Raw genomic sequence first — 24,180 nt, 5'->3', positions numbered from 1 at the left:
TTGTGTAATATTTAAAGATAGATTTCAAACTATTTATTAGTAATCAAAACAATTCTTAAAATTGTATGGATCTGAGCACTATTGATATCGAACTCTAGTCTCGTTCAACCAGACGCTCAGCTGTCTCCGTTAATCTCCGCCAACCAGCAGAGCCTCTCTGTTTGTCGGAGATTTACGGAGACAGCCGAGCGTTTGGTTGAACGAGACTATATTAAACTCTGGCGTAGGAATACATGAGACTACAAAAATAGCTAAATAGTTCGTATTATATAAAATCTGACTATTTTCAAAGTGTTTATAGATAAGTTTCCTTGAAAAACAATGCTTCAGCATACATTACATCGAATTTTTGTATTATTTTTAAGAACTAAGATTTGTCAGCGGTGATGATTTGTGCTTAGGTCCAAACACTGTTTCACTTTCGGATTGCCACAGTAACTGCATAGGAGAGTTGATTAAAATCAACTCCCAAAAATCAGAAAACCGATTGTGGTCATAAAGCTGCTGACAGAAATGGATCAAGATTTAATCAGACGTGTCTATTTTTTCAACAGTATTTCGTAGGTGTTTTTTCTTCTTAAAAAAAATATAATAAAAAATGGTTATCTTTGTTAAAAGGTGTCTCATTGTAAAGTTTTGTGATTGACTAAGCCAAATGAATGTGAACTATGAGCGATTATTCATTACTTCCTGACCCATCTTGGTTTTTTTTTAGCTAGATTAAATAGAATAATTTGTCTTTCCTGACATAAAACGTTCTGATTAACAACGAATCAAGTTATTCTGATCATTTCATAAATTATTTTTTGAGAAATTCAGAAAGAAATGGAACTCAAACAGTAGAATGCTTTCCACGGTTGTTCATTTTTTTGTTGTTGCAACGCACGTCACCTTCATGCTCCCATGAATACCAAAGTAAGGGCTAGTAGATTCACTAGGGATGTGAACACCCTTAGAGAGATATTAATGTAACAAGAGACCCATGGGCCACATCGGTCACCTGAGCAACAATAGCCATAATAAAAATCAGCTTTATGAAGTCATATACAAAATATGTGTACAATGCAGTAGAATAGATCCTGTATAAAAAGATTTTAAATTTTTTCTCCGAATATTCTAATGTTAAACATAAAGCCCCTTTTGTAATCCCTTGTTAAGCGAGAGAATTGTCCAGACCCACAGTTTAAATAATTCAGAACCAACAAAGTCAAGATGCTTGCATATAAGAAACACCATGAACATTTGAGTTTTTAAAAATAATTTTTAAAAATGTCCTTTATAAAACTGGACCTCTTAATGTGGCCCAACCCTACCTCAGAAGATCTTGATTTTGAAAAACTTGAATCTACACTATATCAGGTTTCTTTTACTAAAGTACAGCTTTAGAAAATGTTTAAAGATTTATTCTATATATTCCTATTTAAAAATTTTATCCTCATTGTGGCCCACTCTACCCTCTTGGATCTTGATTTGGATAACTTGAATCTACACTACCTGAGGATGCTTCCACACATGTTACAGCTTTTCTAGCCAAATGGTTTTAAAGATTATAAAAGTTTTCTCTACATATTCCTATGTAAAGATTCCATTGTCCATTGTATGTTTCAGCTTTTCAGCCTGAATGGTTTTTTAGAGGATTGAAAAAGGGTGAAAAAATTCATTATTTCCTTATTATCTCCCCTTGAAAGAAGATATGGCCCTTTATTTTAACAAACATAAATCTCCTTCACCCAATGATGCTTTGTGCCAAATTTAATTGAAATTGGCCTAGTGGTTCTGGAGAAAAGGTAAAATATGTAAAACATTTATAGATGGACAGACAGACAGAGTCTGGACAAAAAGTTACCAAAAAAGCTCACTTGCGCTTTCAGCTAAGGTGAGTTTAAAAAGCAGAGTTTATAAAATAGGATTATTTTCAATACAACTGATCTTAACTGATGATTCATCAATCCTTATTGCAATTATTTTAATGCACTAAATACCCTTCAAAGAAAGCTGAATACTGTCTATGAAAGATCAGCTGCGACAGCATCCGCTAAATGAAGGAACACATCTTTTATTATATAGTATTTATGATGATATACTAATCTCGTTAGATCTGATAATAAAAAACAATCAACATCAGTTCAATAAAATATATACCAATAATATCTATTTCACTATACCAAGATCACAATTTTATCATTGATAGTATTATGGCTTTGTTCTCTATTTTAATGCGCTATTAATTATTTTGATTATCTTCCTGAGGAACTACAATAATGAAAAACAAAGATCAAGGGAATTTTTTTTCATCAGAAAAAAACAATTTAATGAAAAAATATAAAAGAACCATTATGATAAAATTCTCCAATTTACGTCTCACAACACTGCTCGGCTACAAGACTTCTCATTCCTTTGCATCACTTAGAAACAATGAGTCTGAAACAGCCATTGTTTGTCACATTTTCTAATGATGAACTGAAGAAAAACAAAACTGGCTTTTTTCCTAGAGTTCGCTGAGTTCCTGTATTGTTTTCATTGCACCGATCATTTCCCAACATGTTTGCCTCCCTACAAAACCAAAAGCGGTTTGTTTCTGATAATATATTATACTCAACAATTTGCAATTATATTCTGTACCTGAAACAGATGAATTTCTAGTTTAAATCTTTTTTGACAGACAAAATCTGATTACCTTAAATTTATCAACTTCTGACTTGAGACTGTGAACTTTTGACCTTTCTTTTTCTAACTCAGCTGTCAACTCAGCTACCTGCAAATCAAACAAAAGATTGTATCCAATTAAGGAAGTTCTGGTGTATTTGCTTCTTCTCAAATTGGATACAATATTTAAAACCAACAGTTGCCATGGTGATTTTACCTGTTCTGTGAGTTCATCCTTGACCTGAGTTAGTTGATCCACCTGCATCAGAACTTCTGCCTTATCCTTCACTGTAATAATAATATTGTATGGTTTTATATGTTGTCATTTTTGTTTTAAAATAATTCATAAAAATAATGGTTGTAACATGCTGTTTGATTGGCTGAAAATTGTTAACATTGCATGTATATAGAATGTTACCTAGGTCACAATGAAATAGTTGACTAATTTATTCTCATAACTCATAACTTATAAGGGGAAAAACTGTAAATTTAAAAATACAACAATTTAATTTTTGAACTCAGTTTGTTATCATTTCTCTCTCTCTCTCTCTCTCTCTCTCTCTCTCTGTTAGGCATTCTTTATCGAGAACATCATAAAATATCAAAACTATCTCTTTCCCTTAGTCAAGCTTTTCATATGATTTTCCTGAGCCCTGTGTGTTACAAAACGATGACTTACTTTCTCCCTGAGCCAGTATCACACATAGCTGCTTGTTCCTCTTCTTGACTTGTTTGTATTCCTCCTACATCATGACATTATCAATAATAAAAGCATGAAAATGTATGTAATCTGATACAAAACAAAAGTACTATTTAGATTAAGAAACATCACAGGTAAATTATGCATAGATAAATCACCTCTAACTTCTTCATAGATGTTCTTAGAAACTCTATTTCTTTGTCTTTTTTCTCCATTTCCTTTTTATGTTTTGCTGAGACAACACTTTCAACTGCAAAATGCTGTTAAAATACAAATCATACATGTTCAAGAGCTTTTTAAAACCAACAAGGTTTGGTCTGATAGTTCTGTGTTAGAATTCACAGTGTCAGATTGAGTTCAGGTAAATATCAACATTATTGGTGTCAAATGATAGAAACTGTGTATTTTCAAAATGGGATTCTGGTTAATAGTTAACATTTACTGATAGGTAGGTAGAGAGAAAGCTCTAATATCATAACAATTCGAACACAGGTTTGATAAAAATATTTCTTTATATTTGTAGATTATAAACTTATACATGTACTATGTAATCCCTTCATAAAACCCAATGATATTGCAAAATTGACCATGCATGGTTTTAAAATAATTGTGCAAATAAAATACTCAGAAATCTGCATTTTCAAAATCGGTTTGAAAAGTACTGGTAATTCAATTCATTTTTTTAATAAATACATGATATGTCTATCAGGTATAATAACAATCACATGTAAATTATCTAATATCTTTAGAACATGACAAGTATTTCCTTTGAATACTTCTATGTATCCAACCTTTTGATATTCCTCCTGTATTTTTTCTTTCTGTATAATCTTTTGAACGCTGTCGTCAAGGTGGGAGAAGAATTTGGGATCGATCTCTGCACCGTTTGTGTGGGGAGGTACAGGACTGGGGATCTCGTCTAACTCTAACAATGTCAGAGAACAAAATTAAATCTAACACCACTTCGTCAATTTAAATTGAAATAAATTTTTACATAGACAATGTTTTGATAAATTAGAAACATTTTAAAACTGTTGTAATTTTTCCAATTCTTTTATGAACATGTACTCAATTTCTTAGTTTATCTTAGAATCATAACCTCCAAAGTTAGATACAGAAGGACCAATTAAAGAAGGTCTTTAAATACATTTAAAACACTAAAAAAACTTCCTTTATATCATCATGTTCAGTACATGTACTAGTATATGAAACAAACCATCAGGGAAGCCACTGGGTTTCTCTGCATTCATCTGGTTGAATTCGTCGAGACTCATCGTGGCTGGCTTATCTTTGTGCTTTCTCTTCTTTTTGTCCTCCTTTCCCTGTGTCGGGATTTCAGGAGGTCCTGTCTCAGGCACCATCTTCTTGGCCTAATGGTGCAAGAAAAATAACTCTGATATTGCTGCTTAAAACTGTATTTGTCTTTTCTCACATACAGACTCTCAATGTATCTACAGAGTGAATTTCAACTTTCATCTATTAATTCAATATACACTACCTGTTCTTTTTTCTCAAATTCCAATTTGCTTTGCAATAGTGCTTCTTCTAGGTCTTTTTCATATGCATCGGCAGTTACCTGGAAGAAAAAAAATCATTATTTCTTTAGACATAAACTCCAAACAGCAGTACAATGGTTATGGAGATTACACATAGAGTATAAAGATCTGAACTGTTGGTCATTTTCATTTTTCTATGTCAACCTGTTTGTCAGCTAGTTTGTCAACCTTTACTTGACCATGTATTTCTGTACATGTCCACTTGCTGCAAGTTAGTGCAGTGATTAATCTAGGTTTTGGGGGAAAGTACCCTCTCTAAAGAAATGAGAAAATCAGCCTGGGGCTTCAGCCTACTGGGGGCACCAGAGGACCGAAGCCCTCAAAGTGAATTTCAGCATTTGTATGACTATTAAGAGTACATAAAATGCTTACACAATTCAAATGCTTACATAATTAACACACTTAACCCATTTGGAGTACTGTAGCTATAAGCACAATAAAAAGAAAAGGATAATAATTTCAGCATTTTATCATAGTAAAGAGGGAAAGTTTACTTATCAAAAGGGGAAAAGAGGAGATTATGAAAAAAATTTCTCTTGGGGAAATATACCAAATATTGCTGGTAATTATGCCCTAGATAAATCACTGTATTGTGAACCTGAGTACACCTTCTGTACCTATACCTGTTCTCACCTGTTTATCAGTTTCCTGCCATTTTTCCCACTCCTCCTCTGAGGGAGCTGCTGTCTTTTTCTTGTTTGACCTTTGCTGGCCTGATGTTGGTCGACCAAACGCCAAACTCCGCAACTGTTAATGATAATCCATTATTAAAAATTTTAAAATACATGTTACTTTCTAACACCACATCACTAAAAAGTACACACCGGCATTTAAAAATCAAAGTACCAAAGAACTGACGGGAGTTGATTTTATCGATGGTTTTCTATTTTAAAATCAATGATATGTTATATTGCATGACAAGTACAGGTAGTTTCTAATCTGTATTTGAATTACGCACATTTTTAGAATATGAATTTTCGGATGAATCATGTTATTATAAGTAATATTTAAAGATAGAATAAATTCATGCAAACAAACTATGTATCAGTGATAGAAATATTTCTAGAAAATTTATGGACCCAAGCAATATTATCAACCAAACGCTTGGCTGTCGCCGTTAATCTCCGACAAGCAAGAGAGACCCTCTGCTTGTCAGAGATTCACGGAGACAGCCGAGCGTCGAGTTGAACGAGACTATATTGAACTCTGGTGTAAGAATACATACAACTACAAAAAATATCTAAATTGTTTGTACCATTTAAAATCTAACTATTTTCAAGGTATTCATAAATATGTTTCCTTGAAAAACAATGCTTTAGCATTCATTATTTCGGATTTATCAAGTATTCTCAGGAACTAATTCTTGTCAGCGGCGATGATTTATGCTTTGATCCAAACACTGTTTCACTTTCGGTTTGTCAGAGTAACTGCATAGGAGAGTTGATTAAAATCAACTCCCAAAAATGAAAATTATATAAATACGAACATTATTTATTATTTGTCTAATAACTTTGCTGCAGTGTTTCGCACTATACGACAAACTTGTTTAGTAAATTATTTCACTCATAGTTCCAGTGGCATCTGCTGAATCCAGTCTGATTTCTGAGACTTGCTTCGATGCGCACAAGGAATGGGATTCAGAAAGTTACCTCTTCATCTTGTTGGCCGCCTTTCTTCTTTTTGTTCTTTTTCTTGTTGGTCTGTGCATTGGTAGCTTTTTGGGCAGCTTTCTTTTCCTTGTCGTCATCATCTCCTTCAACTTTTAACAGAGCAAATCTAGATGCCACAACTTTTGCCATTTTCCAGATGTTTTTATGTTTTTTTTTTATTCATCAATCTCACGTTGTTTGCAAAATTTTGTGCAATAATGTATCCCGAGCCCGATTTTAATTCAGATGCTAGAGAGGCTTTTGAGCCTTTTTGTGGACTGTCTTAATTTTGATTAAAAATAACATACTAAGGCATCTGACGTTAAATGTTCTTCTTATAATAAAAAGATATTATTGTTTTTTATCAAGGCTCTAGGGTGGGGCCAATATGGCCATATAGTAAAAATGTATTAAATCTTAGAAAATCCCTTCTCTACTCTCATATACATTTGTTAAAAACTAAATGCCTGGTTATGATGTCCATGAAGCCCTCTACTTAAATTGTGAAATTCATGACCCCTGGGTCAGGGGTTCGGGCTCTAGGGTGGGGCCAATATGGCCTTATAGTAAAAATGTATTAAATCTTAGAAAATCTTCTTCTCTACTCTCATATATATTTGTTAAAAACTAAATGCCTGGTTATGATGTCCATGAGGCCCTCTACCAAAATTGTGAAATTCATGATCCCTGGGTCAGGGGTTCAGGCTGTAGGGTGGGGCCAATATGGCCATGTAGTAAAAATGTATTAAATCTTAGAAAACCTTCTTCTCTACTCCCATTTTCATTTGTTAAAAATTAAATGCATGATTATGATGTCCATGAGAGCGTCTTCTAAAATTGTGAAATTCATGACCCGTTTGTTAGGTGTTCAGGCTTTAGGGTGGGGCCAATATGGCCATATAGTAAAAATGTTTTAAATTTTAAAAAATCTTCTTCTCTACTCCCACACATGTGAGCAAAAACTGAATACATGTACATAGTTATAATGTCCACTAACTCCTTTACCTAAATTTTGAAATTCATGGGGCCTGGGTCAGGGGTTCAGGACATGGGGGGGGGGGGGCAATATGGCAATATAGTGTTAATGCATATAATGTTTAAAAATCTTCTTCTCTATTCTCACACATCTGTATAAAAACTGACAAATAATTATGTTTACCAGGAAGTCCTCTACTGAAATTTAAATTTTCATGTCCCCTCATGGATGGGTTTTGACTCTAGGGCAGGGCCAAAATGGATATATAGATGTTAATGCACATAATGTTAAAAAATTATCATCTTTACTCCCGCACACCTGAAAGGAAAACTGAAATCATGATTTTGTAGACCAGATCTTTCAGTTTTCGCCAAAATTATAGGTTTCACAGTTCTTTTTGAAAGATTTCAGGCAGGGAGGTGGTCGTCATTACAAATTTATAATTTTTCTACTCCAGTATGAAACCTAATTAATTAGATGCATATATGAGACTCCTTGACAAGTTTGTGTATGGGTTATATGCTACTCAGGTGACCGTTAAGGCCAATTGGCCTCTTGTTGAAACATGATTTCACAAGACAGAGACCATTATCGGCTTTAAATTTTTTTTTTTTTTTTGGTATTTTTTAACAGAGACCTGAAAACTCGTTTTGGCTGCGAGCATGATATTTCAGAGCAAAACAATGCACCATACAATTACTTAGTATTCATAAATACATGCCAAATAAGGCGAAATAAACCTTATAATTTTTTTATGAAAAAATATATATCATTTTTAACCTATCTGGTCAATGTTAAAGCAAATCGTTAGGTTAACTAAAAAGAGTGATTAAGAATACACAACAAATCACTTCTGTGTATGTAGGGCGAAAATCGAGTAATTTTGCTGAAATGAGAGTTTTTAAACCATTTTAACAAGAGCTTGGACTTTAGGTAGTTGTGTCAAACGGCAATGTGACGTAGGCCTGTCTATTTCATTGTAGACAACGTAGCCATGGCTATTTGAAATCAACAGGATTTGTCTGGTTATTGAACAAAGACTACGCAATCGGTGTATATTTCGCTTGAAACCAGCGTCATATTAACTTGTTTTGACGCAAGAAATAGATTGTTACATCCTACTGAAAGTCCAAGGTCTTATTAAAATGGTTCTAAATAGTTACCCCGCTTAAAAATAGTATCGTATGGGACAAAAACATGTTACAAAAAAATCTTTGAAAATCTTTACATTTGAGAAAGTTGTGGTCCACTACTGATAATAGATGAAACACAATGATTGTCTCTGTTTCTGTTTGAGCTACATATACATGTTGAAAGAGATTGAAACTCTATGCAGATATTTTCAGAACAAATTCATCTGGTTTCCCTTGTATTTATTGTCTTCGGGAACCGTTCAACATCATCAAAAATATCTAAAACATCTTGTACAAAAAACCATACATAAATCTCATGCTAAAATATGCAGATGGGTTGAAATCTTGAGAATTTCATTTGATCACAGATCTATAATACAAGTATGTCGCTTTAATCAAAGTAGATGTAGAAACTCTTGCGTTGGTTTTGTACCACCGGGGTGAACAGAATGTTAAAACAATCGTTAAAATAATATTTTAACGGACCCCGTTTAGAGCCCGTTCCGAGACACAGTAAGGTTATTTTTTTTACTCCCACTGAGGTAGAATATCACGGCAATTCAAACGAATTTGTATACAGCACACATCTGTATTTTTTAAAATTCACATTGTAGTCCAACATTCAGCCCCTACTTTTTCATTTCGTTGCGAAATACCGGGGTCTTGCTTTAGGTTGACTGTGATACATCGTATCAGGGACGCAATGGTTAATTATATCCACTACAAGCTCTATTATACAGGGTCCATTCCTATAAGGTGACGGAGCTCCTCAAATATAAAGAATGTGATGATTGTGTGAGGTCCTATACGCATCCAGTTTGGAATGAAGCCCTTATACAGCCCAAAAGGTCCCTCTGACCTCAAAGTCTTTAAGAAACAGTCAAAGGCGTTCTTGTACACACGCTCATGATGAGCTACACCTGAAACAGAAAAAAACCACACTCCCATGTATTATTTTTATTTTAGCTCTTATGAAAGTATAAGTTCGGTCGTAGTTTTTTTTTAGATGTCTAGTCATGTATTGGATGTGCATCTCTTTCTCTTCACAACCGTGTTTCCAGAGGAACAGTAGAAATGTATTAACTATGCTAAACCGGTGTATGAATCCAACAACCCCTACAGAAGTATTAATTTTCTTATGATCCAAGGGGCACCCTTGGATCATTTATAGTATACACATGTTGTTTAAAAGATGTATCCGAATTCAATTATGTTTATTTCATAAAATTTTCTAAAGATAACCAAGTAACGTTTAGTACAACACAATAAAACACACGCCCTACATAACTTTACCATGTGACTTTTGGTTCATGATTCGTGTTTTGATGACGTCAACTGGTGATGTGGTCAGTGCTGTCATGAACCCTGCTATCATGGAAGATATCACGTGAAGAGCGGGACCTTCCTTCATAAGTTCAGCGTTCAAAATGGTGTGTTTTGCGTGATCATAGCTTGGAATCTGTCGAGAAATTGCCATATCTTTAAAATTTTGGTAGAATTTGATAAAGGGAGCATTTGTAGTTATTAAGGAAATAATAACGGAATTTGTTCACTTCACTTTCAACAATTAATTTACACGTGAATGGACATGAGTTTGGAAGTCAAACGTCACTGCTACTATATACCAACATTCCCATTATTTACATTTACAATGATTAACTACGTATTGAAAGAACAGATCCACTCACTTGGGTAGCCGTCAATATGGCTGCTCGTTTTACGGTGGGTCCCACGCCAGTATACAGCCCCCGGAGGCCCTGGGTCTGGATTATCTCTTTGAAAGCCGAAAATGTACTCTTGTATCTGGGCACTTCTCCATCAAAGAGCTTGCCCTGGGCTTGCATCCTGACTTTGACCAGATCTGTCGGCGTCGCAATGGCGCTCCCGATGGTCCCTGTTAAGGAAACGTTTCACCATCAATTAGAAACACTGTACATATATTGTTGGGGGTATTTTTGCTGTTAATTCCAAGAACAACAAAGCAATACTACAGAGCACCAAAAAAAATAAAAAATATGTAACAAAATTTTGGAATGTATACTGTAACCAAAAATGTTTAATCTTTAAAGATAATAATCATCGAACAAGGGAAATTTTGATGAAAATACCCTCCCTTCTTTTAAAAAGGTAACTGAATAGAATTTTTTTTCCATTCCTCCATAGCTTGCGATACGAAAAACATTTGACTTGAATTCCCTCTCTATGTCAGTCTATGACCAACCTGATATAGCACCGGCACAAATCTTCTTCCACAGCGGGGTATGAGCAGGGTCGGTGGCGCCAAAGTACACCTTCAGCGGTTCGTAGGCACCCAGTCTGATTGTACTGTAGGACCCCTCCCGCATCAAAGACGGTAGAAGGCTGACCAAAACAAGGAACGGGGTCAGTGCGAACAAAGTTACAAATACCATTATTATTGGCGTTCAATGACCAAAAAGATTTGCTTAAATGCGTACATTCATCTTCTGTTCGATTTGATTTTACTAGACGCTTCAACTTAATTTTAAAAATGGAATATAAAAGTTAACCCCCAAAATATACAACTTTTAACATTTTAATTAATATAGCAAAATTGAAATTATGTAGCAAAGCCTGGCTTTATTCATACCCCTTGTAGAGGCCCCCTATCCCCTCGTCCCGTACGATCCTCGACCCTCCCTTCACAAATCCGTCATAGTAGCGGTTCTTGATGGCGCTCAGACCCTCGTGTACGACCAGCTCGTTCTCCAGCTGCATCCGGATCTTTATGACATCAATCGGGTTCGTTACTACAAGTAAACATTAAGGACTCCATCAAATTACGCTAACAATTTATTGTGTTTCATTTGTAACAAGCTTTGTGAGTATTTGTATTGTAATGCGAGCAGAAACCGTGTTCATTTATTAAAAGTTCAGCCTTTCCAAAATAATGGTATACAAATGAATTACAAGTGCCTTTGAGGACAGTTCGTTTTGTATTGTAATGCCCCAAAATAATTCAGACTCATGTCCCAAACATACTTGATTCGTTGCTTCATAAAGAAGTCTTGGTTTTCAGGACTATATGTGTTCAATCAAAATCCCTCGGATTAGGGGCATATGAATTGAAAAAATAATAAAAATACGTGTAAATTCATGAACATGACAAGCAATGGTACCATAATATTCATCAACTAAAGCAATCAAGTTGGGGTGAAATCGAAAGCACACGTCCAAACTCTCTGTGATCCTCAATCCCCACCCCTACACACATGGTAAGACAAGCATGCAGTGCTTTAATACACTAAGCCTTGTTACTTTATGTTGACTTATGTAACCCCATTATGCAATAGTCTAGCACTAAATCCCCGCCTTTGCCACTCTCTCTCTCTCTCTCGGATCCGCCATCCATGGTTGGTTGATCATAAAGTCAGTGCCCTCAGCGATCAACAAATATATAAACATGGTTGAAATCAACAACAATAAATGATGAAGAGATTCTTTAGTAGTCTGACCTGATGCCCCACACATGTTCGATATCCCAGCCAGCAGAAACCGCCATTGCTGCTCGTTCTCCAGCCGCCCCATAACCCCACCGCTAGAAGTAGGGTACTATAGTGTCCATTAATATACAAGTCATGCTTCCGTGCGTCTGGTCAGTTGAAGTTTCGGTCTGGTCAGTGTTTGTGATATTGCAGAGGCGCGGATTCAGATTTTTGCCGAAGGTTTGAAGATAATCATAGGTCTATTTACAGTATCTGCATATTTCCCAGGATGTAAACATGTATATATACATAAACATATCCGCGTGTTAGTATTGACCTTAATCAAGTAACCAACACAGTCGTACATGTGTTGGTTAGCTGTGTGGTACTTGGTCATCGATTGATTGCCGCGTTCATTGGGGTTTTTCTCTTTAAGGAAAACAACATAATTATAACGTTACAAGAAACATGAGGGCAACAGACTTGATTATCAGCGTGACAACAACCCCAAGGAGTTTCATAAAATATTTGAAGTATACTAGTGGGGGCCAACTAACTACGGTACATACGATTTTTTCTATTATTTTAGATGTGTAACAATACAAATTAACCTAATCCAGCGATTGTGGAGAAAAGGGGAGGGCTTTAATCAATCGTAAATACTCGGCGATTTCCGCTGGCGAAAAATAATTTTTTTTTTCGCCAGCGGAAATGGCAGAGTAGTTACGATTGGGCTTTAATCAGACTGTAATCGCTCTTCTTATCATGTAATGTTGCTTTTTATGTGGAAAAGAATAACATTTCGAAAGAAGATACACTCACATTCAAACGAATTTACGTGAAGCAATTTGTATATTTAACCTTAAAATAAATAAAAACGAATTTTAATACAAAGCGACTTTAAAATGTAGCAAATTAATGTCTAGTTACTTAATATATATAGTATCTAAATTCACTGTTAGATTATGTCTATTTGGTATCAGGCACGTAGCATCGTTTTTGAAAGTGGGGGGGGGGGGGGCAGACCCATCCAAAAAATCTTGACAAGCAAAAAAAAACCCAAAAAAACCCGGAAATTTAAAGTTTCCAAAAATCTTCAAAATCCCAATCCGTGGGGGGGGTAGACTCAACTATACTTCCAAAAAAAATTCTTCCCTACCAAAATTTTCCCCCCTCCTAATCCGGGGGGGGGGGGGGTATTCAATTTGACTACTCATTTCCTTATTTTCATATCAATTTTTTACTTACTTCCAAAAAAGTGGGGGGGGGGCCAACTCCATTATAATTCATTTTTTTATATGTAAATTTTAAAAAATTTGTTGCTGCGAGAAAAAGTGGGAGGGCCAGGCCCCCCCTGCCCCCCCTGATGCTACGTGCCTGGGTATATTTCAACTTTATCCCAATGTTTGCTAAAACAACTTGTAGAACTAAATCAAACAATATGGGGGTAAACATGTTCAAGAGACTATCAAACAAAAACTAGCCGATCAATTTAGATAAACTATGTATTTTGTTAACAGAATATATAACTCTTAATAAATCGATAATAAAAATAGCATGTACACTGTAGAATGTTTTAGAAATTTCCAAAAATATGAAATTTTGTGAATTCTTTTTAAATTTGTGTGGAGAATAATTGTAATATTATTTGTATATATTTTTTGTAGAAAATCGATAAGACATTTTCATTTAACAACTATCATTAGAATTTCTTAAATTGTAATCTAATTTAATGTATTTTGGTGCATGATTTAAGTTATGAGATCACGCTTCATTGTGTTAAAATTTGGCTGTTGAATTTTTGGACCTTTTGAGCTGAAGCTCATTGTAGGAAAATATATTGCAAAGGTATGAATATTAAAACCTTTTTAGTAAGTTTATAAGTTGTTTTGTTGTTTTAACTGTACACATGAAAAAAGTTTGGTTTGACACAAAGAAAGTGAGCGCACAAGATTGTAAGTTTGCAGGAATCCTCGACACGAATCAATTGAGATTTAAATGTCTATAACCTCGAAAGGCTATGTACAGGTTTCAATAAAAATATATTGTGTTGAGAGTCGAAGTACATGGCTATTCCGGTTATCAAAAAACTCACAAGCTTTCAAAAAATGGCAATGAGAGGTAAACCGATAACTAGTTGAAAATGTTAATGCAAACATATTTTAATGAAGTTATATTGTGTATATCCTAAAAAAGCTAGTAATAAGAAAAGAAAATAGTGTTCATTAAGCAGATCTAGAAATCAATAACAAATTAAAATATACCGGCATATTATAATTCAAAGTTTAATTTTTTTTTTTTAAAAGACCACCAGTTGGATTTGAACCCAAAAGACTGAATGTTTGTATTCACTAATCCAGAACGAAACCACTGAGCCATTCGAGACTTGTCAATATGCTCTATAAAGTACTGTTTGAAACAACATTGTCATATCAATGGACTTTGTTTTTTATCCTTCAAAAAATAATTTGAAAAAGTACATAATTAGTCATCTCTGGGTCATCCCTCCATCTTTTTTTAAAAAGCGACATTTTTAATGTTGAAATATGTTATCTTTACACGTTTCAAATATGTGGAGAGAAGACCCAGAGACAACAAAATCATTTAAAAACAGTTGTAAATAAGTAGGATTTTGCACGAATTGCATCGTGTTGCTATATTTAGACCCATGTTATGATAAAACCTTTAGCATTTCAAATATTTTTCCACTCATTCCACATCCAACAGAAACCAAATAACGGTTATAATTCGAAAAATATTCAAAATTAATTGATGAAATTTTCACTCTCCTTGTGCGCCCAGATTCCTGCCGAATGTACATCTTAAGCACCCACTTTCTTTCTAAAACACTTGGTCTACCTTAAAGAAATGCATACCGCTAACCTCTTTCAGTAATTGTAGAATTGGTCCAATATAAATACTAAGGTTGCCACGCAATGCTATTTGAAACCCTTTTAATTAAAACATGCCTGACAACAGAAAGAAAACAACTTATTCCAGACGTTGTAGATTCATCCTTGTTTTCTTCTCTTAAAACACAAACAAACATCGTTTGATTGTTCCAGTGTCACTTGATGTACCAACACATTCAGGCACCCAAAACTCAACAGTAACTATATGACGTCACCAGGGAACCAAGGACATTGGCATCTTTTATTTTGTCTGTCTTTCTGGTCGAAGTTGCGATTGTAGCTCAACGAACCGTGGGCCCAAATTTAACCACACATGTCTGCAGCTATGAACGGAAATGAAACTATATATTTTTCTGCAGAGCAAATGAACGAATTTTTCCCCTTTAGATTTTAAAATGGTTAAAAAATACACAGAGATCAAACGCCTTAAATCTCGTTTTTAAATAATAACATTGTTCTGACATTGATGATTCTAAAGGAAAATTAAACGATGCAAAGTATTACACTGATTAATTTTACATCCATTGTTAGAAACAAATGTCGTTTCATTTTCTACACAATTTTGGAAAAATTTGATATGAGAAACTCCTGTTTAATTTCTTCATCTATTGTCGACGTTTTTGAGTCCCTTTGATTACATACTTCCGGTGTTACACATTCTAGTTCATACAGCCAATCTCTGACATATTCCGTCCGACAAGCACAACTGCCATGTGGTTGGTCGACGGATACACGCAAACCTGGTTGTGTACATATTTCCTCTGAATGGTCAGAGCTAGCGGAACTAGCCTCCGAGATGTCATATAAAAAATGAGATCCTGGTGGTTCCATTGTGTTAAGTATAGTCACTGATTGGTCAGAATGCAGTGGACAAGATCCTGATTGGTTATACATAAGTGGTAAAGGCAATGATTGGCCAGAACACAATAGGTCAAATCCTGATTGGTCAGAGATGTATTGAATAGGATCCGACTGTTCAAATGTAGATATGATAGAGATTTGTTCTGATACACAAGTTGATAGATTGGATTCTGACTGGTGGGGACTATCTCTTGATTGACTTGGTGTAGAGGGGCAAAATTCTGTTTGGCCAGAAAGTGGCTGATAAATTTCTGATTGGCCAGAATTGTACTGATCGGATTCTGATGGAATAGAAACTCTGGTCGACAGTTTTCGTTTCGCCAGTGAGAGAGAATGATGACACTAGTATGTAATGTAACGATTACAGCTGAAGGGGTAATTATTGCAACGGCATACCAATCTTTGTCCTCTTTATAGGATATTCCTGGAAAAAATAGGTTGATAAAATGTCGAATTATCTACTGAATGTGATGTATTTGATCTCCACAAAATCAATTAACGACAGACCATTTGCAGGAGGATTCATATTCACAGCGGTTATTCCCAATGACATCTCGGCGGTGCTGGAAATAGATGGAGGATAGTCGAGGGTTAATTTACAAGCATCATCCAGATAATTCAGATCAGAAGGAGATGGCAGACTGGATACATAGACGTAGAGGGGCCGTGTTAACGGTTCATTATACTCACACTTCATCTGGAAAGTCTCAATCTAAAATGAAAAATAAACACAACAGATAATTCATGGCGAAAATGATTTCATACATACACATTATGGTAACCTACCGTTAATAAGGAGAACAAGGATCTATTGCTGAAGAGGTGGCCATTATCACTGAGATCTATGATGTAACTTCCAGCTGGAAAGGCGTTGGAGGATAGAGCTATTTCCAGGTAAAATCCTCGAAGGAATACAAAGGATCCTTTTTTAAAATACTGTAAATTATAATTAATCTTAGATATTGGTACCCTTACCCGTCGGGAGTCATTTCCAACTTGAAATAGTTGGTTACGACAGGCAGTGGACTTCCTGTAGTTCTTCTTTATTTTCCCACACATGCCTTGGTTGTTAACGTTACGGCCATTTTCTTATTCATCTTTCTTGGAATTACCCATAGTTCCGTATTCTATTTTTATAACGAAGTACCTTTTGGCGGATAAATTTAATTTACTTGTTTATATATATTAATTATAAAATACTTGTAAGTTATTAATTTTTGTGTTTAATTATTAACTTTAAATTGTTTTACTTATTTACTGTACTGTAATATTTTCACGTTAAATGATACGAGACCGACATTCTTTTACGGGATGGGGATTAACTATGATTGGATAATCTTTTTAACGGAATGAGATTAACGTATCTTATTGGTTATAATTTATCGTCTGCTTTTGGCATTCTATAAATATCCAAACACTGAGAAACGGGTGCCCTCTCCTTTATGTTGTGTGCTGGGTAAGCGCACACATATTTTTGCAGCATATTATAAGGTGTGTACTGTTTCAGTATCTAAGTGACTGAAGTACATTTATAGTCATAGGGTTTAATTAATTATTATTATTCGTTATAGCGCTAGTTTAATTCATATTTACTATTTCAGTACTAGTTACTTCGATTTATAGAGAGTTAGAGAATATTTTCGCTGTATACTAGTAGTTGTAACTAGTAGCGGAGATACTTATTCATATTTTATCGACAGTCTTTAAGTTTTATTTTGGTCGGGGGATTTTACGTATAGGATATAATTTTTTGTCGGTAATTGTACCGATTTTGCCATCGTCCCAAGGGTTGAGACTTGTCTGATTTTCTTTTTGAACGGCGTTGTTATTTGGGTCATGTTATTTATGGTTGAATAAATTATAAAGTTCTCAACACAAGGCAAGCGTTCCAAGTGTTACAATACCAATAAAATCATAATGGAACCAAAACTTGAAACCATTTTTAACTAGAACACACGTGAAGAACACCATGCATAGCGAAAATGAAAATATTTTGATCGAATTGATGAATGGATAGACAAATAGATGGATAATATGATTCTGCTTTTCTCACCATCAGCAGGTCCTGCCCACGTGATCACCAGCTGAAGCCCCGCCCTGTTTAGTAGAGGACTCGCCGTGATGTTGTGACATCTAGGGGCGTCAGGGAATGGCCCAGACGTCATATGAACTGAAATCACCAATTGATAAATTGATAGAAGTTCAAATTCATGGAATAAATAAAACATGGATCGAAATACATTTCACGATCGACACATTATTTAATTTACTGAAAGCTTACGGATCACATTGCTCACATGAGCTAAGATTTTTATTTCTAGAAAGGATGCATTTACATTAAGGTAGTCCATCCATAACTAAGGTGAATTTAACAATTTTGATTGATCTATACTACATCAAATACATATTTTGAAGCTATTATGAGGCTGACATAAACCAAACTTGGGTTTATGTATGTAGTCAATTTAATGAACTTTTTTCACTTAAAACTTTTTTTAAGAGTTGTCTGCCCTTTAGGAAAATTAAAAAAATTATTTTCTGAAAAAATGTATGGTAAACTATAAATTATTTTAGCATATTCGAAGACGGAGAAAGCTTTTGCAACTTTTTACCAAGAAAAATGTGAAAAAATTACTTGTACTAAAGAAATATATTTAAAAATGCATTTTTCCCATAGACTTCCATGTTCACTTCAACATATGATAAATTTATCAAAATTAATTTCTTTTTTAAATTTCAAAGGTGAAACTTTATTATTTAATAAACTCCTTAAAATCACATTAAGATTTTAGTGATCAAACTTGCAATCTATTAGATATGAAATATGATAGTTATGGATGGACTACCTTAATACTGTGCATGCAAGAGCATGAACTTCGTTCCTTTTTATCTTTAATGTTCCCATTATAATTTTTGCTACTACTAGTATTCTATATCTATACCATCTTTACTCGAAAGAGGGCGTGACCTCCATTTAAGCAATCTTTTATCCCCTTTACCCGAGTATGCCCTGTGCCAAGTTATTTAAAAAAATAAACTTTGTGGTTCTATAAAAGAAATTATGAAAAGTTTACGACAAAGACAATGACCAAGACCACGACAGACCACGAACTTGGAATAAAAAAAGCTTATTTAAGCGTTTGGCTCAGGTGAGCTAAAATTGTATCCGAGACTCGTTCGACATTTATGCCTGAATTTTATAAGGAACTTTATGGGTTATGTTATGTTATTGATATGTCCTGTAACGTATGTTATTTTAAAAATACTAGTGCATAAACAGTTTCATGTTAGTATATGAGATGTTCTGGATTATCAAACTGTAAAAAAATAATTAAAAATAACTAAACAAACAAACTACCAGTTGCAAAAGGTCCTGCATCAATGAAGCGGCATGTCACGTTTCTCTAGGAAGAAGAAGAAGAATCTGCAATTAGTTACCCCAGTTACTGAGACAAAACACAGCAGATTCTAACGCTTATGTCGTGCAGTATGTACAAATGTGTACATCTATACCGAAGAGTGAGGAACATCTGATGTTAGCCCGACATGAAAGAACATCAAGAAAGACGGCATTGACAATCCACAGGTGTACACACAGAATCTAAATATAGTGAGACCGAGCAACAATTGACATTCTGGACGCGTTCCATTTTATTGATGTCGACCAACATAAGTCTGAGGGGATAAACCCCGTATTTCCGACTGTAACTGTTATCTAATTTGTCAAACAACAAAGGTCAACGGGACGGTTAACTTTTGTATATATTAGGTATCGGTGACCCAATATTACCTGTATACGGTCTACCTGTTTTATGTTGTGCATACATGCAATGTGTACATATTTACGTATGGTAAAGTCCATTGACCGAACGAGAACAGACAAATGCAGGTGGTTTTAGTCTCTCAGAATCAAAAGCATTTTAAAATCTTTACCTTGATTTTAAAATCGACAGATGCAGGCATATCGAACAATTAAGGCCAAACAAATGAATAGTGTGCCCCGAGGCGGATCACATCTAGGTTTTGTAAGCCGATCCTAATAAGTTTATTGTTATATGATACTGAAGGTTATAATTTTTTTAGATTCCCTTTTTTAACCTGGTCTGTTTCGCTCGAAAAAATGTTATGTTCTCTGTCATATTATGCAAAATATAACAGCAGCAGAGTATTACGTTACTATACAAAACTAAATTACAACGTTCACGTCCCCGACCTAAACCTACACAAACTGAGTGTTGCGTAATTGTACAAAACTGTATTACCAAGTTAACGCCTCGTGACTAATGATAACAGCAACTGAGAAATATGTTACGGAACAAAACTATAATTACAACGTACACGTCCCTACGCCAATGCCAACAGTAACTGAGTGTTACACGTACGTTACAGTACAACGTCAACGACCCTCGTCCAATGCTTACAGTAACTGAGTATTACATTACATTAAAACATCAACGACCCTCGTCCAATGCTAACAGTAACTGAGTGTTACGTCATAGTACAATGTTTACGTCAGTTGATGTAACATACAATTACTTATTATTCATAAATACATGCCAAATACGGCGAAATAAACCACACACACACACACACACATATTAAATACCTTTTTAAACATTTGTTTGTGGTGAATGTTAAAACAAAATGTTATGCTTAGATGAAGGAATAATAATACACGACAAGTCACTTCTGTGTTTGTAGGACGAAATCATGTAATTTTGCTGAAATGAGAATTTCTAAATATTTTTTCCCGCATAAAATGGTATCGTATGTGACAAAAACAAGTTACAACTAGATTCGATCTCGTTGCGAGCAACGAGTGGGTCTTCCGTCCAATTTTTGAATAGATAAGATTAAACTTATCAATTCAAAGATAAAATCGTAGATCTAAGCGAAAAAAAGAGAAAAAATTTTTGCGGCACTCGAGGCTTGAACCCGGGTCGCCTGGGCCATGTCCACGACTATAACGACTGAGCTACTCAGACTCTCGCTTCAGAACTTTGACGCTTAATTTCTCGAGAATGCCTTGATCGATTTTAAAACAAATTACATATTCTGAATCGGTAAAAGGGTCACTATCATCTTATTGGAAAAAATATATAAAAACAAAAAGTTGAAAATTTTCATTTTTTAAATTTGCTTCCTGTGACGACCGGAAGTGACGACCAACATTCTCTTGACCGAGGTGCACGAGGATATTGCTAGATCTATCATCTCTGAAATTTTCAGTTCTCTATCTTTACTCGTTTTTGAGAAACATCGCCAACAAAATCGACTTTTAAAAATCGTAAAACGACGATAACTTCCGACCGGAAGTGAATTTTGAAAAATTGTTCCGGCGGTATAAAATTCATATGACTAGGCATCAGCCCTGAACATTTGAAGGAAATCGAACGAGTCATCTCCGAGAAATCGCCTGCACAAAATTTGTAAGACAAAAAAAGAATAATAACTAGATTCGATCTCGTTGCGAGCAACGAGTGGGTCTTCCGTCCAATTTTTGAATAGATAAGATTAAACCTATCAATTCAAAGATAAAGTCGTAGATCTTAGCGAAAAAAAGAGAAAAAAAATTTGCGGCACTCGAGGCTTGAACCCGGGTCGCCTGGGCCATGTCCACGACTATAACGACTGAGCTATTCGGACTCTCGCTTCAGGACTTTGACGCTTAATTTCTCGAGAATGCCTTGGTCGATTTAAAAACAAATTACATATTATGAATCAGTAAAAGAGTCACTATAAGATGTATAAGTTTCAAAAAAAAATATTAAAAAATAAAAAAGTCGAAAAATTCAATTTTTCAAATTTCCTTCCAATGACGACCGGAAGTGACGGCGGAAATTTTCTTGAGTGTGTTGCACCAGAAAAACGGTAGATCTATCGTCTCTGAAAATGTCAGCCCTATATCTTTACTCATTTTTGAGAAACGTCACAGACAAAATTCGCTTTTTAAAATCGTTTATCGATGATAACTTCCGAACGGAAGTGAATTTTCAAATATTGAAAAAAACCTATAAACTTCAGATACAAACGCGTTAGTGTTAAAAATTTGGATGAAATCGATGGAGCCATCTCCAAGAAATCGTCTGCACAAAATCAGCTTGAAAAAAAAGAATAATAACAATAAGAAAAGTGAAAAAGAAACAATAGAATAATAGAAGGGTCTTCCGCTGAAGACGGAAGACCCTAATAAGAAAAGTGAAAAAGAAACAATAGAATAATAGAAGGGTCTTCCGCTGAAGACGGAAGACCCTAATAATAAGAAAAGTGAAAAAGAAACAATAGAATAATAGAAGGGTCTTCCGCTGAAGACGGAAGACCCTAATAATTTTAGGCTGTTTTTGTCAAAATCGTAATGAAAGAGTGTTTTCAACTTGTACTAAAGTCAAACAACCCCTTTAAATTGAATATTTCGGTTAGAAAATCAAAAAAAAAAAAAAATGGAGAGAAAGAAAGAGAGGGAAAGAAGAAATCTTGGCTCCGGCGAGGCCTTTGCAGGTATCATAACAGTATTTCAGCAAAGGTTCACGTCAAAACATGGCTGACACGAAATAATTCCCGAATTTCTCTTTGAATTTTTTGGGCGTTTCCGCCCGGGAGAGGAGCTGAATTTTTGTATGAGATGAAAAACGATGTGTGAGATGTCTGACTACACAGGTTTGGTAACAGTGCGATGTCTTTTGAAATTTTGATGCGTGTTTTTGTCTGGAGGGGGGTGAAAAGACCCGAGCTTGATTTTCGTCGTAAATAAATCGAAAGTAGAATTTTGAGGTGTGGATCTCGGATTCGGTTAACGACAATTAGGGGAAGTAAAGTCCTAAAACAATGACTGATGCATTTTACACATGTATTTCAGTGTTGAGATTTTTTTTCGTGTCGTTTATTATTGTGTTTGACTGTTTTATTTCAACAGGATTGATAAAATCATTATAAATGTAGAAATAACGAAATCAGTAACACGTAATTTTATTCCGTAAAAAATTGATGACAGTAACTTCCACAGTTCTAACATTCATAAGTAGTTCACACGCTATCGTAGATACAGACTAAACGGAAAACAAGAACTATACATGCAACAGAAATATTACGCGGCTGCTTACATCCCTTGTACTGTGTAAATTTTAAGTCCTCGTACAGGCTATACTTGCCGCTTGATCTCAGGAATTTTTAGTGAGTTGATCAATCCGCTGCATATTTGGCAGATAATAAGAATGGGGTCCGAGGTACATTTAAACAAAATTTCATTAGGATTGAGTGAAGGGCTCGGGAGTTAGAATTTTTTTCTACAGTACATGTCAAGCACGCCAAACGAAACTCAAATCTCAAAAAATTCATAACTCTCTTAAAAGTGAACGAATCGGTCTGGTAATTAGTACAGTAATCTAGAATGGTACTAGGTTGAAAATAAAGGTTCAAGATGAAAGATTCAGTAAAATCAGTCCAGAAAAACTTAATGATTTTGTGAAATGGGGTGTGGGGGGGGGGGGCTGTCGGTGCGTGTAGTGTGTAAATTTTATTTCCGCGTATAGGCTATAAGCGCCGTTTGATTCTTTTTAATTGTTCAATCCGCTGCATATTTGACAGACAATAAGAATGGGGTCCGAGGTACATTTACACAAAATTTCATTAGAATTGAGTGAAGGGCTCGGGAGTTAGAATTTTTTTGTACAGTACACGTCAAACACGACGATTGAAACTCAAATGCCAAAAAGTTCATAACTCTGTTAATAATGAACGAATTGTTCTGGTATTTAGTACAGTAATCTAGAATGGTACTAAGTTGAAATTAAAGGTCCAAGATCAAAGATCAAGTAAAATCGGGTCAGAAAAACTAAATGATTTTATGAATGGGGGGGGGGGGGGGTCGGTCAGTGACTTCTATATGAAACGGAGAATATTAAATTCTAAATATCACATATTATGCAATTTCTATATAAAATACATATGTAAGAACAATGTATAAGCGTTGTTTTAAAGATGTAACTATTGATTTTTTTCAACATGTTAACTTTATTTCAGTATGAATACATAGCTATGGATCTCAATACACAAATACGGGGAAAAGCGCTATTATTGTGATTTCTTTACAAAATCAAAACGGAAAAGAACAGAATCCATCATTTTAAAGATAAAAAAATCAAATCTAAGCAAAAAGAAGTTAAAAAAAATTTGCGGCACTCGGGGCTTGAACCCGGGTCGCCTGGGCCATGTCCACGACTCTATCGACTGAGCTACTCAGACTCTCGCTTCAGAACTTTGATGCTTAGTTTCTCGAGAATGCCTTGATCGATTTTAAAACAAATT

At 34.9% G+C, this 24,180-nt stretch overlaps 2 protein-coding genes and 1 long non-coding RNA gene across 8 annotated transcripts in view; all 3 read right to left on the bottom strand.

The window, feature by feature from the left end:
* Positions 1–2,281: 2,281 nt before the first annotated feature.
* On the bottom strand, positions 2,282–6,775 carry LOC105347905 (G kinase-anchoring protein 1). The gene is made up of 10 exons (XM_011457153.3): positions 6,552–6,775; positions 5,536–5,649; positions 4,845–4,922; positions 4,563–4,716; positions 4,138–4,271; positions 3,505–3,606; positions 3,326–3,389; positions 2,864–2,934; positions 2,678–2,755; positions 2,282–2,553 (listed from the first exon to the last, which is right to left on the bottom strand). Exons 1-10 carry the CDS (start codon positions 6,699–6,701, stop codon positions 2,530–2,532), a joined length of 969 nt encoding a protein of 322 aa, XP_011455455.3. The 5' UTR covers positions 6,702–6,775; the 3' UTR covers positions 2,282–2,529.
* Positions 6,776–8,885: 2,110 nt separating this feature from the next.
* LOC105347903 (mitochondrial substrate carrier family protein ucpB) overlaps positions 8,886–24,180 on the bottom strand; it is a 32,167-nt gene continuing 16,872 nt past the window's right edge. Inside the window, exons 1-6 of one of the 2 annotated variants that reach the window (XM_066087714.1) lie at positions 12,134–12,455; positions 11,269–11,428; positions 10,882–11,021; positions 10,349–10,554; positions 9,954–10,119; positions 8,886–9,580 (exon numbers count right to left, since the gene is read on the bottom strand). In XM_066087714.1, coding sequence (XP_065943786.1) covers positions 9,393–9,580; positions 9,954–10,119; positions 10,349–10,554; positions 10,882–11,021; positions 11,269–11,428; positions 12,134–12,206 — 933 coding nt within the window. In that variant the 5' untranslated portion in view covers positions 12,207–12,455 and the 3' untranslated portion in view covers positions 8,886–9,392. Of the gene's footprint in view, positions 9,581–9,953; positions 10,120–10,348; positions 10,555–10,881; positions 11,022–11,268; positions 11,429–12,133; positions 12,456–24,180 lie in introns of those variants that run through there. The other variant, XM_066087716.1, reaches the window with a different exon arrangement.
* LOC105347901 (uncharacterized) lies at positions 14,447–20,461 on the bottom strand. 5 transcript variants are annotated; one of them, XR_010714696.1, is made up of 7 exons: positions 19,395–20,461; positions 19,235–19,281; positions 17,930–18,046; positions 16,663–16,799; positions 16,567–16,588; positions 16,384–16,439; positions 16,014–16,300 (listed from the first exon to the last, which is right to left on the bottom strand). It is a non-coding gene; the product is annotated as an uncharacterized lncRNA (long non-coding RNA). The 5 variants fall into 5 exon arrangements; XR_010714695.1 differs by lacking the exon at positions 19,395–20,461 and having other exon boundaries at positions 14,447–16,300; positions 16,384–16,588; positions 19,235–19,386; XR_010714698.1 differs by lacking the exons at positions 16,663–16,799; positions 19,395–20,461 and having other exon boundaries at positions 16,384–16,588; positions 19,235–19,386.

This window comes from Magallana gigas, chromosome 6 (genome assembly GCF_963853765.1).
Source record: "Magallana gigas chromosome 6, xbMagGiga1.1, whole genome shotgun sequence".
Lineage (NCBI taxonomy): Eukaryota > Metazoa > Mollusca > Bivalvia > Ostreida > Ostreidae > Magallana > Magallana gigas.
This window is presented reverse-complemented; position numbering and strand designations above follow the sequence as displayed.